The 17,632-nt window shown below is 33.8% G+C and overlaps 1 protein-coding gene across 1 annotated transcript; it reads left to right on the top strand.

Annotated features, from left to right (window-relative positions):
• The first annotated feature begins 395 nt into the window (after nt 1-395).
• Nucleotides 396-17,057, top strand: LOC125241762 (putative peptidyl-prolyl cis-trans isomerase dodo). Its single transcript, XM_048150377.1, has 3 exons — nt 396-620; nt 1,150-1,365; nt 16,128-17,057. Exons 1-3 carry the CDS (start codon nt 563-565, stop codon nt 16,346-16,348), a joined length of 495 nt encoding a protein of 164 aa, XP_048006334.1. The 5' UTR covers nt 396-562; the 3' UTR covers nt 16,349-17,057.
• Nucleotides 17,058-17,632: the final 575 nt, after the last annotated feature.

The raw sequence follows: 17,632 nt of genomic DNA, 5'->3' as shown, positions 1-17,632 counted from the left end.
TGTTCAGAATAATAATAAGCTTCATATTTCCATAGGCTATTGAATCACTAGGTACCATTTTTTATTTAACATCAACTTATTCTACAACAACTTATATTATGTCATAGTATAAGTTCATCGCAGCTCTAGGACCAATTTTAAGATGTTTTCACGAAACCCCATCGAAACTCGAATTCCGCAAATTGCGAGCTTTTTACTCTTTTAGAGAAAAAGGTGGTCTATTATTCTCCCGAGAGGTGGTCACTCAAAGAGTAGTATAATATTGATACTTCGATGGTCGCGGTAGGTCTTTATTCTGACACCTGATGAGATGGCAGAATGGTGTCTGATTTTGGTCTATTCATGTGAGGAAAAAACCAATGACATTGACAGTCATCGGAAATTTGGAATAGACAAGAAAGTCCGTTGCCCATAGGCCCATAGTCTTCATCTCGTTCACCGGCATTAAAAAGCAGAATTGGCTTTGGTTCGACTCAGAATCATCAGACATCAGATATTTTCTTGTGTATTAAATCTTAATTTCTTACGGCTATTTGTAAATTACATAGGCCGCATCTTAAAGATGTCTCAAGAAGAAAGTCTACCCGAGGGATGGGAAGCTCGCAAGAGCCGAAGTACAGGTAAGAGAACGGAGAAAGAGACAAACACGGTTTTTTCGTAATTTTACTTGTAACTAACGTATAAAATGCGTTCTCTCGGAATTCAAGTCCGCCTAGTTAACTTAACCCCTTTGTAAATGTACTTAAGCAACCCTGTTAATTTCATACCTACCATCAAAACCATTACCGTCTTTGATGTGTCATTGACGGGGGGTCCGGAGATTTTTTACACGAATTCTCACTTCTGAACTAGCTATTAACTTGTTCTTCATATGAAAACCTAATACTTTATAAACCTAGACTTTACAGTCTTATCCCATAAACACTGTAAAATAATATGCAGAAAAACAGGAGGCTAACTGCATTCTTATCTACTACCCTAATTAATTGGAGATCAGGAGAAAAGTGACAGATTAAAATTCCGCCTATTGATCATATCATAATGTTGATATTTTTAATTATTATATTGCTAGCAGCTAAGTACTGATGCATGCTTATCACGTTTTTTTGTTAACAGGCAATAAACACATTTTATGATGATATGTTACAGGTATGACATATTACCTGAACTCCCACACTAAGAAGTCACAGTGGGAGAAGCCAGAGGGCCCTGCTCCTATGGAAGAGGAAGATGATGATGGCAGTTCTCCAAAGAAGGTGCAGTGCAGCCACTTACTGGTGAAGCATGAAGGCAGTCGGCGTCCATCATCATGGCGTGAGGATAATATCACTCGCTCGAAGGAGGAAGCTCTTGCTATTCTCTCAGGTAAAGCTATTTCTTTTTAACTAAGTCACATCTTAGGGCCGGTTGCATCAAACCATCTGTCACCATTAAAGCATTCGTTAAATTTTATTGTATGGGAAGTTCCATACACATCTGCTGTGTGACGATGATGTGTCTGTCAAATGTGGTTGATACAACCCCTTAACCTCATAAATCCCAGCATACATATACAAGCTCAAAGGCCATGCTTGGCTTGAATTCAAGTCTTGGCTTGAATTTTTTTTTATTGATTCGTCTTTGTATTAGTATCGAGTATGCCAAATTTTAGCTCTCAAAACTTTATAGCTTAGTAATTTAAAAAAAAACGAAATTTGAACTTTCTTTGATATTTTTTTTTTCTGGGCAGCCGATTTGACGTCCGTCACGTATATTGTGCATGTAGGTAGGACAATTAAAAATATTATCATGCAAGCGACACCTCCAGATTTTTCATCAAAGTAAGCCTCTTTAATAAGCTACCAAATGAATATAAATTAGAGATGGGCCGAATATGGACTTTGCCGAATACGAATATTCGGTTACGCCATATTTTTAAAGCGGATGTTAAGATTAAAACTATTAAATGATTGATAATGGCTACATATGTTACTACAACTAAGTTTTTATGATTTAGTGGATGAACTTAAACTTAGTTAAAATAACTCTGAACTCTTCTCAACTCTTAAACTACGGTTTTTTTACTTTTTTACAAAACAATTATACCTATTTATATTTTGACACATAGGTAATTATCTCGTTTTAGTGGTTCCTTAGAAAGCTTCTGAAATAGGAGCTTATTATCCAGTGGAATACGTAAGATCTTCATTAGTTATTTACTTTGTTTATTCGGTAAATATTCGGCAATGCAACCGAATTATTCGGCCGAATACGAACATTGAAAAACTTGCCGAATATGCCGAATACCGAATATTTACCGAATATTCGGCCTTAATTTTATCTGTGGTAGAACAAGGTGTTTTTTTTAATTGAATACAGATATACAGAATTTATTGGTAAATAAGTACATTTACAAGTCATAAATTTCATTAAAACAATAAAGATTATTATTAACAATAATAAGTTAGGTATCTAGGTATTATGGATCAATGATCATTTTTCATAGACAATATAAATTCGTCAATTGAGTAAAAAGCCTTTTCGATAAGCAACGATTTAGGCTCCGCGCACACGGGCGACAAAGTTGCTCGGCGACTTTCGTATTTGTATGAAAAGTTGCGTCGCCTCGTGTGCGCACCTTCATACTAGCCCATAGACCGAGCGACGGAGACAAAACAGTTTTGTCGCCCGTGTGCGCGGAGCCTTAAGCTTTTTGTTAAAAATTGTGTCACTTTTTGATTCCTTTATGTTAGTCGGTATTAAGTTATAAAGTGTTGGTCCCATGACTTTGAGTGACTTTCGTGACTTAGCAAGCCGGCACTTTGGAGCGAACAATATAGGCGACCTGCGGGCTGGCCGACTGCGGTTACATGCACTGAACACATCACAATACATTTTACTCCCATACACGCTTGTTAAAACGGACTCATTGTCAAAGTGGACCCCAGGCTCCTATAAGCCGTGGCAAATGCCGGGATAACGCAAGGAGGATGACACGCTTGTTAAAACGAATCGCACACAAACTCTAGAGAAACGTGCATGTTCGTCATAAACACTGGCCACTAATACAAATTAAAAAAAATACATATATGAATATGTTTTTTTATTAAAAAAAGTCACAAATTGCGAAAAAAATTTCTTATACAATTTGGATGAAAAAAAATTTTTTTTACATGGTGTTTTTCTGATGCCAATCGATTCCATTCCTATTCAGTATCAATATTTTCTTAGGGCTCAACTTCCGGTTATGTACTAAAAAGCCGCAAATTGTAGAAAACTTTTTCCACGTTTCCCCCATAGTGTATGATAAGAAAAGTAAATTAAACTTTAAACTAAATGTGCTTGTGCACGGGAAAACGTCCCACTTTGTCGATATGGAGTTACGACTAGTTCCTAATACTACGGAACATAAGCTATCTTTTGGTGTAAAAAACATGGTTCTAGGTGCTATAGTTATTTTTTGAAAATTCTTCAAGTTTGCAAAAGCGAAAAACCGACAATAGGCTACTAGACTCGTATCGAATTTAGCACATCAAGTTATTGTTTTCTGTAGTATTTGACTTAAGAAATCAATATTTATAGCTTGCGGGCATTAAAAGTGCGTGATGACTGCGTATTTTTAATTAAAGATGTGTGTATGTTTTTTTTAATTATGGACTCCGAAAACGGTGTTGGCCAAGAATCTTATATACATACTGGATGTTGCACGCCGAACATTACTTTGAAGCCAGAAAATTTGACCTTGAATTACGTCACGCCGGTCTTGCATCTCTTTCTTTAGGGGTCCATGATTAAGCATACATTAGGGATATCCCGCGGAATTTGACGTATTACGTTTATACGACTGATTGATTTTGTAATTTATTAAATTCAAATCCGATCAACCGTTTTATCACGAACGTGAACATCCATCCTCACAAACTCAAGTAAAAGGTAAAAAATTACTAATTTGTCCATAATTTGTCAGTCGTCAATAAGGTCCATTTCTATGCCACTCTGCAGTTACTCGACCTTACTGATGTCCGGCAAAAGGTTACCTTTTCCTAAGAACACCACAAATACGATACTGTTTTTACCAGTGGTAAACTAGGTAGGTACTGGTTTTTTTCCTCACCTCCAAACCTAGAGGTGGTAACACTGGTAACCACTGGGAAATAGTTATGTTATACAAGGGGGCAAAGTTGTATTTTAACGGCGAGTGTGGAATGGAAATATGAGCTAGCGAATGGATTCTAGGGTTGAACCGTTCAAGAATAGAATCATATCATATCATATCAATCGTACCAAGTTGATAGATTTAGCTCCATTCAATAAGAGTAAATACCATGCAAGAAAAAAGATTGGTCACCCTAGTCGTAAAACCACACATAGCATTATTTTTCTTTTAAGGTCATATTTATCGTTCTGAACCTATTCGTGGGAATTTTGATATAATTTGAGACAATAAAAACAATATACCTAATGATAAGAACTAACCAAGATTACAAGCAAAATAGCAGAAAATTTATTGCCAGTGAGGTTTATGAACATTTTGGTAAAATAAGTACTTACTTGTGAAATTTTACGTCGGATTTCGGTTTCCATTTACTTCCACAATGGTTCACTATGCAATACATAGCGCAGAACTTAAGTAAATCGTCGAAAAACGTTTATTTCGCAAAATAAATCTCTGAATCGGTGTATGAATTTTGACAATTCTGACATATCGGGCATATTTTTTTATTATTAGTGTTCCCATAGTACGCAGGAGGTAAATACCGGAGAAATAAGGTTTTTGATTGAGTTTTTTTTCGTATAATACAAAGAAAAGTAAGTCAATTTGATTGAAGAATGTTTTATACGTTTTTTTTAATAACTTATCTGGCAATACATCATAGTGTTGGAATGAGATAGAACATAGGAGTAAAGGTGAATGAACCTGGCTTCAACTCATTGGTCGGCACGCACTATCCAGAGATATATATAAAATTCTTGGTGTTGGCCAATGGAGTGACGTCACATAATTCAGATCAACTATGGAAATTAGAGCTAGTAATCTGATCTCCATAGAAGCAACCTCTACTGTATTAAAATTCATAGTCGTTGACGGGTGTGACAATGTATATGGCTACGTGCACGACAATTACGCCCACTGCCATGTGAACTTGAAGTGGAAAATGTCAAAAAATGACATGTAAATAAACATATATTTTAACGATTTTTCTTTAATTTTAAATAAATCCAATAACAAGAGCTACTATTTCAAGTGTAATTTAGGTAGATCGATTATGGGCCTTTTTCAAATTTTGTTCCGTCACGTAATGGAATTCCACCCCGATTTTTTTTTAAGTTTTTTGTTAGAAATGCTTTAAATTGACTGCTTTATTACTCTATTTTATGTAAATACAACTTAAGTTCCACAAATAACATTATATATTGATAAAAACATACTTTAAACTTATGACGCCCCAGTGTGAAGATCCATTACGCTACAACTTTGAGGTACATTTAAAGTAAAGATCAGAGAGTTTTATGTGAAGTATTCTTTATTTAGCGTAATAAAAAACATAAACAATCTTATAAAAACTAATAATACTTGTTATAACATGTATCATAATAAAGCTATTGACTATTATTTGTCCAATACGCTACACTTTGGTTTTTAAGACTGCTTTACAATCGTCTTAGCCTCACATACAAGATAAAAAATCTATAAATGTCACGCTTCCCAATTAACACTTAATATCTTAAATAAATGAGATCTAAAGTATTATGTTTTATCCTTATAATTATTATAATATTTTTTAAAAATCTATCACAGCAACAATAGGACAAAGTGACGTAATGGAACGGAATATCACGTTTAGGAACTACATGAAAGGTTTACATGTGCCGAAAATAGACACTTAAATTGGCCCTCAGTAGGTATTATGTGTACACCATGTTTTTATTGAATTCCGTTAACGTCGGCGTATAGTTAAGTGTATAAGAAACCGAATGGCAAAGTTAGTTTTTTTTTATTCGTATTTTTTTTGTCTAGAAAAAAAAACCATACATCTGCGATAGATGTTAACTTCGATTGTTGTAGAGAAACGGGCTTACAATTAACTAACACTAAGTAAAGTGTCAAAACTATGACATGTCAATCGCATATCGAACACACAAAGCCCGTTTCTTAATAATTTCTATCGCACAGGTGTATAGTAGTTTTCAGAAAAAAGTTAGAAATTTAAAAAAAAACTAAGGCATTGGAATTTTAAACAAAAAACTTGTGAAAGTTGAAATCACAATATTTTAAATTTGGTGTTCTTGTTAGATGAACAAAATAAAAAAATAAAATTAGTACACATGGTGCTAATTTACCTCCCTAGTGCGGTTTAGAGCACTGTGCGTGTCTCATCAAAAAAACAAATGTACTGAAAAACATAGTACGATACACGTGTGAATAGGTAACTCTTGAATTTTACTGACATATAGCTGGACAGGTTACATACAGAAACCTTAATACAACTTGATCAAGTTGTGAACCTTATTCCAATGGCAAAAGGTCCATCGATGGTGAGAAAAGATTTAAAATGTTGCCGGTAGTTATTAATCAGCTAGTTGGTATGTATTGATGTAGGTGTTTTTAACAATACGTTTCATGCTACTTTTATTCTAAATGGAAAAATCATGCATACATGCATAATAAGCTTTGAATTGTCAAAAACCAATGTTAAAGGTTCGGAATTACCCATAAAAGATCAGAATCAGCCATAGCGTAAACCATGCTTTTTTGTTCCATACGTCACGTTTTTGGGTTCCCTTATACAACACGTTTTGTGATGTGGCGTAATGGACGTGACGTAGGTATGCGAGTTAGGAAATAAACCGAAATAGCGGTATAATACCTTGAATTTTCTATACTGTAAATTATTTTTTGAATACTACACATATCACCCTATACGTATTCATAAAAAATAAGTCAAAAAGTGGCTTCTTACCTCGAGCTTGTCCAGTTCGTAGTGGAAGAATAAAAATCGAACAGCGTGACGCGCGACAAACACCTCGCTCTTTTCGAACGTAACTGACGTTTTAAAACATTAAACGCCCAATATTGGGGATCGTAATGTTGCCACGGTATAAAATTCAACTCAATATAGTATTTTATTTCTACCAAATTGTTAAAAACACCGTGACGTATACGGAAAATTCCACAACGCCGATATTGAAGGACAACAAATAAATTAAAATTTGTTTAATTTTGTACTCTACAAGCTAAGTAATAACGTTATAATTCACTTGGGCATAAAAGATCTTATCAAAATAACAGCCATGTCTGGGCCAGAAGGAGACAGAATATACAAATATTTTGCTCCAAAGTTCGCGAGGTATGCATGGGACACCCAAAAATTCGTACTTTTTTTTTTTGGTTTTAGTATTTGTTTTTCTTTCATGTAGGTTTTGAAACATTTTATTTACTATGACTAAATAGATAATTACTTGCTTTATACTTTATACAGACATGCATATAATAATAAAAATCAGTTTCCAAAGCATTACTCGCGGTATAAACTTCCAACCCCATACCACAGAAAGAGGCAATAAATTGGTGCTGGCTGGGCATATAATTGAAGAACATAGGAGTAATGGTAGAAGCTCTACGAACGAGTGATATGGTATTCGCTAAACCTTCGTCCCGTTAATTCCATATAAAACAAGTCTAAACGTAAGTACCTAGTCATGTCCGCGGCCGTAGAAATATCCGACACGGGCCCATTCCCAGGCCAGGCCTGAATCTTTAAGCATAATCTTTTACGGTAGGAAAAATACTAACAGCGTATTGAACAATATTAGGTGAACAAAGCTATAAATATAATTTATTATAATGTTTTGTTTTGACATAACACTTACGTTTTCTTTTCACGGTAGCTATCCATTTAGCTCTTTGATCCAATTTCCAGTGTGTTCTAAGACAAGCATAGAACGTGCAACGACTATTTATACCATTATTTTTACAATTAACAACGAAACAACGTTGGTGCCCCCAAATCAAACATTACACATTGTATTATATTTTATGAGTTTTGATAGATGACAACCACAATCAGTGTCGATTTTGACCACCGCAAGCACTGCGATCGCTTTGCTTACCCCCTCCATGCACTTCGCACGAAGCCAATACTGACGTCATGTCATAGATATTCTATAGATTAATATGGCTGATGTTGTTTTTGCCTGATCACGTAAAAGTAAACTTTAAATAATTTTTTTGCGGGTTTTTAAGTCGTAATAAAATATGGTACTATTTTTTTCGTTTAATTAGACAGTAATTAATAATATAAGACATTCTTTGAAAAAGGGTCAAGTAGCCTATTGAGAAAACGTTGGTTAAAGTATGGGATGGTAAAAAACACACTTGTAGTGTGAAGTTACGGAGTGGTGGGTATCAAATTAATCGTCATACTTTAGGGATTTCGAATGAGTAGACTCATGAGTCTAAGGCACTGGTCCCACCGCAAGCTAGTAAGCTATGAGCTATCGGCTATAAAAACGAACAAAAGATAATCACTCCCATGTAAATAAAAGAGACACGGCGATGTTTATAGTTACTCGCCCAGCGGTGAGCTATCAAAATCGCCGTGTCTCTTTTATTTGTACGGGGGTGCTTATCTTTTGTTCGTTTTTATAGCAGATAGCTCATAGCTTACTAGCTCTCGGTGGGACCAGTGCCTAAATTATGCATGTAGTCATAGTAGTTTTAATGTTACGGAGACTTAAACATAAAAACAGAACAAATATATCGCAACGTGAATATGTCTATTTTTTCCAAATTTACAGCACAACATGCAGTTTTATCATTAAAATTGTATTTATAAATGTATTCTTATGCCAAAAAAAGTAGAAATAATTCTATGGATGCCCTAAGTTAGTCATTATATTAAAAAGTTATAGCCTAAGACCGGTACGATATTTTTGAAAATAATTCTATAACAGTAGTTTTATTTCATATACAGCGCTTAATCGCAATTTAAAAAACCTATATTTACGAATCCACCAATAGTTTGGAATGGAAGATATTAAAAAAAACTACGCCCAGAAAATAAGCGTTTTCTTTCAGCAAAATACCTCACAGTAATTTAATGGTGGAAACATGTAGAAAAAAATCAGTTTTAAGGTTTACAACCCGAAGCCACCTAAACATATGACGGGAAATAAGACTATTTTTATTGATATAGAATTTTTGAATTTTGTCTAACGTGCTCTAGAGCTGATATAGTAACAGATATTTTTAAGCAGAAATGAATAGCACATAATTTTTCAGATATTTAACATGTAAAAACCACCAACATATTTATATGGAAATAAAAAAATCGAAATATTTGACCAGGCAAATTCGAAACAGATAATAGTACGAGGTTGACTTTTATTGTCCCTATTTAACAATATTAACAGCATGATAATCCACCCAATAAATTTTGCGTGGTTTGGTTTGGACCTTTATTTAATACTTTAATTTAATAATATATTTACATTTTTTGCGTGGTTTGGTTTGGACCTTAGTGTCTTACATTTAGGAATCCATATGGCAAACCACCACGCCAGTGGAGCTGGGCCGAGAGTAGGTGATGAGCCGTGTCGCATGCTTTTTATTCTGTTCTTCTATTACACATTAACGTAAATGAGGAGGCACACTGACATTTTACCCCGCCAGGCGGCGCCTATGCAAGAGTCTAGGCATGTCACTGTCATTCATATGTGAGAGAGAAAAAACATAATTATCAGCTTCTCGCTCTCACGTCTCACGGACTAATAGGATGGCGCCATCTGTCATATCCTTTGTGTTCCTCCTCATTACATGCCTATTTCTACATAAGTAATATTTTAGGTAGATTAAAAACAGACGTTTCCCACCGATAATAAAGTCCAAAGTAATTAAAAAAAAATCATATTTATTTTAGGCATGCGATTTGACAGTCGTCGAAAAGAGTATATACTTGTCAGTACATACATCTATCTCACGTTTTTCTCTTCTACCATTTGACAGATCTCCGTCATCTTGTGAAATGTATTCTTCCATTCTTCAGAATCGTTGAAGCAACGCTTGTTACAAACACTCGAAAGCTATGCGAAGTCTAATTTCGACCCATATGTCACGGCCAGATATAGCCCCGGCGATTATCGTTAGACTTATAAGCCACAGGTCACGGGTTCAAATCTCAGTGTCGCATACGTAGATATTACAGCTTTTTTAATTCATTTTTTTAATGTTTTATTTATATTATAAGTTGATGAGTACAAGCTACTGCAATGACATTAAATACAAGGACGCACAATTCATAACAAAAATGTTTTAAAAATCTGGGTCTAAATTGCATTTATAACATTCTTGTTGATGCTAATAACGTTAACTTCTTATCTGCTTAGGAAAAAAATCGTTCATGCCATAACCAACTTAGTGTATAAAGACCTAAGTATCAAAATTGCAAATGGAACTGCGACACACTAAAAACTCTTTATCAAAATACCTTTTGTCATAATATGCTCAAATGACTTATATGTCAAAATAAGTTGCGAACGAATATTGAATGAATGGAGCCGATACCAAATATATAATAAGTATGTAGGTATTAGATATTTCCAATTGTTTCCATAAATAGAAATACCTAAAAAAGGCCGCAATTTTACTTCTTCATTACATAAACTTTAAAAATACCCTACTGTATCATCTTTATCTTGGTCACTTGTACTCCGTTTATTACAATAAATGTATGTAATGTATGTATGTGTAAATTTCCTGAAATAAATGTCATATCTTGTTGTCACAAAGAAAAATTTACAGGGCTTCCAAGAATCTCGAGCTGGAAGGATACAAATTAAAATATTTTCTATGAAAATAATTAAATTCGACAGCAGACAACCCAAAGGTTAATCGCATTTATTTATTATAGGCATTTGTTTTAAATTAAATACCAGTGGCTCTGATCTGATAGTGGGATATTCTTTAAAATTTATTTTCAAAAGGAGATTTAATGTTGGTAATGCCATTCAAATAATATTAGAAGTGTCTACGCGAGTGTTCGAATTTAATTATAGGATAGCACATATTGAAAGTACTGTAATATGGGTACAAAAGCCTGCCTATTGAAATATAAAATACATAGCAAATAGTATAGAAAGGACCTACGACTTTTCGACTTTTTATTTACACTACATACCGACTGACTCTAATTAATCTTGGTTTTAAAAAGTGTAAAATGTAGACCTAAGTGCGTTTTCACATTATCCGATCCGATATCGGATGTCGGACCGATATCCCATACATTACAGGCGGAATCTTGGATTCTTCTATTGATATCCTTCCGACATCCGTTATCGGATCGGATAATGTGAAAAAGGTCTAATAGCGACTCAATAGTTTTTGTTCCTTGACGGTCATTAATTTGAACTAATAAAATTATTTATTTAAATCTATACAATTACAACGAGTATTATAATGTATAATACATTCATTTTGTAATGTAATCCAAAGAAATAACTTATAGAAATATATTCTACCCTTTTTGCTTGTTTTCCGATTACTATTTAGCCAATTTTTCATTGAGTCATACCATGGACTTTCAATAGGGACTGAGCTCACACTTTTTTTGCCATACTAAATTGAACTTTATCACCGGTGCAGAAAGGCATTCTTATTAGACTAGTAAAAGTGTGTCCACATGAGAGGGTCAAAGTTGGGGCTGGTGTCCCTCTCGCACGTGTGACCAGTGTTAAAGAGATTACTATAGTAGTAGTATTTTTACCTGTATGATAACTAAGTTTATAAATTTCTTAAATGATTTTTGTATTATATCAAGGCAAGGATATAATAGCTTGTAACGAATTGGTAAGTCATTATTATGAAGCCATAAAACCAAAGATTTGCGCAATTAAAAAAAAACCTTTAATTCGGTATTAGTAGATTTGGTAGTAACTTTGAATATTGACTGGTATCCCCAAATAATGACAGTGATGACGTCATTCAAATAATTTTGACAGTGGCAATAAGTGCGAGAGGGACACCAGTCCCAACTTTACCCTCTCATGTGGACACACTTTTTGGCCTAACAACTCAATCTAGCTGAATAATATATAAATCTATGAGTCATACCGAACAACTGTCACTGTACATTTGTAATCCTTATTACAAGGGTATAACGTCTAGCGATGGTTTGCTAAGACAGAGTATTGCGGTTAGTAGGAACGATGTTGAACCTTAGGTTACCTTCAATCAATACTAATACTGAAAGACAATTTTTAAACTTATTGCATTACATGTGTCTAACAAAATTTCAATGAAATGGGCTGTAAATCTAATACTAAAAAAATCTATATTTAAAAAGAGAGGGTTGAAAAGGGTATAAAAGATAAAAAAATAATAACAAGAAAAAAAGTTTTCCACTGCCGAGGATCGAACCCACGACGTCAGGTCAGGAGCGCGCCCATCGTCTTACGCTACTATAACTGAGCTATTTAAGCGATAGTAAAGGTGGCGAAATATATTATTATACCGCGATGTAATGAAAATACGAATAAATAACTAACTTTTGAAATAATGCAGAAAATGACATCGTCAATAGTAGAGTTTGTAGGTAAATGAAAAATATGAAAATACTTCTTTCAGTACAGGTTTTAGCGCTTCTTGGCGTGCATTTAAAGGTGGCTTATTTTTTATACTTCTTTATTATGATCTTAACGAAAAGTCTGTTCCAATTTTTTTGCTGATATAATTTTTGCCGTGAATGTTCTTCCGAGCTAGTAAAATATTGAACTTCCGTTTTGTTTTTAGGGTGGTTTCAGTAGAAATAGTGTTTCAACACATAATGTATGTACAAAACAACCATAACTTCACTTGTCCTATTATTGCTTGTGTCATAACTAATTTAATTACTCCGCTTCTTGTTACTACGAAGTATCATTCACAAAAATAGGTGGTTTCTTAATGTGTTATAAAGGTCATAAATTAAAGTAGTCGAATTTAAAACAAAAGTCCTGATACCATTTTCGCCTGATTTTTAGTGAATTAAAATAATCTTTTTTTTATTATATTATACGTTTCTTGTCACAAATTTTGGTGGCTTAACTAAAAAAACTATACCAAATTATCAAACTTAATTTTTGGTGACATAAAAAGTACTGTTATAGAATTAAGTTATTTTCCCAGTAGTAGCAAGACCGGATAGCTCTTGGGGTATTAATAAAAATATAGTTAAAAATTATACTATTAAAAAAATACATATTACCTATGTATATCAATTTATAACATATGATTACTTAAAAACACACTGATCAAGCATAAAAAATCTGAAAAAAGTCTGAAAACATCAAATATTAAGTACTTTTTTATGCAAATAAAGTTTAGTGATTTTCTGTAGGGAGCGTCCCACTTTGTCGGTTTACTAAACTTTAGTACTTGTTCAGTGAAATACATGTGTGTGGTATATTAAACACATTTTATCTATGAGATAAAGGTTTGTTATTATTAACATAATAGTCATTGATACTAATGTCGTTTGTTTGATCTATTTTTACGGAATTTGAATTGAATTTATTTTCGACCTAAGTTTAGTGACCCACTTTGTCGGTCTAGTAGTCCACACGCTGAAAATAGAGTACAAGTATAAAATCAGCTTTTAAATCATAGCTGTCATGTTTTTCGAATTAGAATCCATGAAAATGTTTGTGATAATAATATATTTTTAATTAATAAGAGTTTAGAAGTCTATAATCTATAATAGGTATAAGGTACTAATCATAGGTCATATCGAAATAGAAGAAACATACATTTTTAATCACTGTTTACTTTCGTGAGATTTTGTGACCAGATCCTATCATAAAGTAATGTTATTGTCGAGCCACTTTTTGGATTTTTTTCATAAAGGACTTAAGAGCCAATAGCGTGTACGGCGCTAAAGACTAACGTGACTTGCCTGTGATTCTTCTTCTTGCCCTAAGCCTTATCCCGTCATCTGGGGTCGGCTCTCCTTGACTAACTGACTTGACTATGATAATTTGCTTAAAAGAACTAAGTGTTTTTCACTTTTGCGTTTTCTAATAATATCGCGAAGGTCTACGGGGGTCGTTCAAATAGGACGTAAGTAGATTTATTACAATTATTTACCCCCCTCCCCCTCCCTCCAACACCCTAGTCAGCAAAAGAAAGCATAGCTCTTACCCCATCCCCATGCTTATGTAAACATATTACGTAATCATCATCTAGACCCCTCCCCCCTACCTCCCATGCCATTAAAAATAAGCAAAGCAAAAAAACCTACCCCTCTATGCTTACGTGATACTTGAACGGCCCCACAGCTCGCCCCAGAGCCACTAGAATGTAATAAATTATATTTTTGACTGAAGGGATCCATAGAACTATTTCTGTCTTTTTAGCTTCAGAATACTTTTATATTACAACTGTCAAGGTCACATACATGATTTTGACTAGAGATGGGCCGAATATGGACTTTGCCGAATACGAATATTCGGCCGAACATTCGGTTCAGCTCTTACCGAACCGAACATTCGGCCGAATATTCGGTTACGCCATATTTTTAAACCGAATGTTAAGATTAAAACTATGAAATGATTGATAATGGTTATCCACACTACAACTATGTTCTTATGATTTAGTGGATAACTAAAACTTAGTTAAAACAACTCTGAACTCTTCTCAACTCTTAAACTACGGTTTTTTAACTTTTTTACAAAACAATTGTGTTTATATTTTGACGCATTTTTAGTAGTTCCTTAGAAAGCTACTAAAAAAACCGGCCAAGAGCGTGTCGGGCCACGCTCAGTGTAGGGTTCCGTAGTTTTCCGTATTTTTCTCAAAAACTACTGAACCTATCAAGTTCAAAACAATTTTCCTTGAAAGTTTTTATAAAGCTCTACTTTTGTGATTTTTTTCATATTTTTTAAACATATGGTTCAAAAGTTAAAGGGGGGGGACGCACTTTTTTTTCCTTTAGGAGCGATTATTTCCGAAAATATTAGTATTATCTAAAAACGATCTTAGTAAACCCTTATTCATTTTTAAATACCTATCCAACAATATATCACACGTTGGGGTTGAAATGAAAAAAAAAATCAGCCCCTACTTTACATGTAGGGGGGGTACCCCAATAAAACATTTTTTTCCATTTTTTATTTTTGCACTTTGTTGGCGTGATTGATATACATATTGGTACCAAATTTCAGCTTTCTAGTGCTAACGGTTTCTGAGATTATCCGCGGACGGACGGACGGACGGACGGACAGACAGACATGGCGAAACTATAAGGGTTCCTAGTTGACTACGGAACCCTAAAAAGGAACTTATTATTCAATGGAATACGTAAGATCTTCATTAGTTCTTTACTTTGTTTATTCGGTAAATATTCGGCAATGCAACCGAATTATTCGGCCGAATACGAACATTGAAAAACTTGCCGAATATGCCGAATACCGAATATTTACCGAATATTCAGCCCATCTCTAATTTTGACTAATTTGAAATCCTTAAAGTGTGGGGATTTATTTGATACCAATCACTCCATAACTTCAAAGTGCAAGTGTGTTTTTTGCCGTCCCAAAGTATAAACAGTTGTCGCTTTCTCACTTCTGCAATATTTGAATACATAAAAAAAAAACTACTGGACATACAGACATAATTCTTTCACCACAAGATAGCTTAAGTTTTGTTATATTACAACTACTCATTGAAAAAGTAAGATTTTCCCCTAAAACAGTCACAAGTAGGATATCCACGGTTTTATATGTAACCGACAAAGTGGGACGATCGACACTAAACTTTGAGGCCCTGAAGAGGTACTTAAATTTGAAATTTATGCACCGGCATCAAAATAATAGCTTTATTAGAGTCTTATTAATCAGTTTTTATTGAAAACCTATTTTCGGTAAGTTTTGCCATATTTCACTAAACTGCCCATAGCTCCGTAACTAGAACCGACAAAGTGGGACGTTTTACTAAACTCACTCACAAATAACCTAACAAATTTTATTTAAACCTAAAACAATAAACAATGTAAATTAATAAAAAGAATTGGTGGATTCTTGTTTTTGACTGATTTCAGAAATTTGCATATTTATTTGTACTCATATGAACTCATTGTCAATAGTTACATAATTAATTCTTCATTATTATTTTTCAGAATACCGTCAGAAAATTGTCAACAAGGAAGCAACATTTGAAGAGCTGGCCAAACAATACTCTGATTGCTCATCAGCCAAGCGCGACGGGGACCTGGGCATGTTTAAGCGAGGCCAAATGCAAAAACCTTTTGAGGATTGTGCTTTCTCTCTGAAGATAGGACAGCTCAGCCAGCCGGTTGAGACGGATTCAGGAGTCCACATTATTCTCCGAACTGCTTAAATCAATAAGCAACTTGTTCACACACTGGTTCATCTTACATTCATGCAAAATTTAAACAGTTAACAACAATTTAGAGCTCCATGTAATATGTGTGTTGTTAACTAGCAATAGCAGTGTCTATAATTTACCTAAGCACAAAATGTCCTTAAATTTTGTTTCTTTTAATATTAGGCCAAAGTCTCCCAAGTTATGAATTACAATAAACACGACATACTTAGGTCTTAGTATCGGATAACTTATTTTTTGTTTACAGAATGCATTATATTATGATTATAAAATAAACAAAGATTGTTAGTGGGGTTTACTGGGAGTATAATATATCCATATATTTAAGGGATAAGTTTAAATGCTGATTCATACACAGTAAGATCTACTCATAAATTTATAAATTGTAACCCTCCAGAAAATTCAGACAGATTTCAGAGTTATTACTGTTATTAGCACTTGAGATGATCATCAAAATGTGGCGCTAGGAGAGCGTCAATGAAATATGCATTTAAAGATTTTTATGATAAAGGTTCGAGTAGCATACTACTAAACACAATGATTAATAATTGTGTTAGGTTTGATGAGGCTTAGTTTTCACCAGCTAGAAAATACTTGGATACAGCATTCATCTTTACAGTGAATTAATTGTACTTAGTACTTTAAAATGAAATCTTTTCTAATTTATCTGTACCTTATCTTGGAATAAAAAACTTGTTTTTACTGTGGGATTATTATTTATTTTACTTAGGAATACTGTGAGAGTTGATAGAATCTAAAATTAACCGGGCAATTATTATTTAAATAAAATTGAATATTAATGATATGTAGGTCTTATGTATAGTCATACTTGTTATGGAGAATTTTTGGCCAAAAGCTGCACTTTTGGATGGAAGCAAGCCGCTTTGCATGATGATAGTAGACATCATAGTAAACGATTTTTTCCGAGGATATCGAAATTTCATCCCTTAGGAAGCCGAGCGTAGCGAGGTGTTTTATGAAAATGAAAAAAATTCTATCTTTTTATTGTATCGTCCGATTTTGACAAAACGTATCTCAAATGAAAGGTATTGATTTGTGTAATTTAAAAAAAATACAAAGAAAAAAAAAATTGAAAGTAAAGTAAGAAAAAAATAACAAAAGTAAATTTACGTCTCGCACTGAATAACTTCAAAGAATGACAGACAAAATGTACAATGTCGATATACGAGTTTTTTTTAATCGAAGACAGATAAATTTTTAGTTGAAAACTGAAGACCGCATCGAAATCAGATTAGCATTTTTTAAGATACAAGTTGC

The sequence above is a fragment of the Leguminivora glycinivorella genome, chromosome Z, assembly GCF_023078275.1.
Source record: "Leguminivora glycinivorella isolate SPB_JAAS2020 chromosome Z, LegGlyc_1.1, whole genome shotgun sequence".
Taxonomy (NCBI): Eukaryota; Metazoa; Arthropoda; class Insecta; order Lepidoptera; family Tortricidae; genus Leguminivora; species Leguminivora glycinivorella.
The sequence above is the reverse complement of the archived record's forward strand: the minus strand, read 5'-3'. Positions and strand labels throughout refer to the sequence as shown.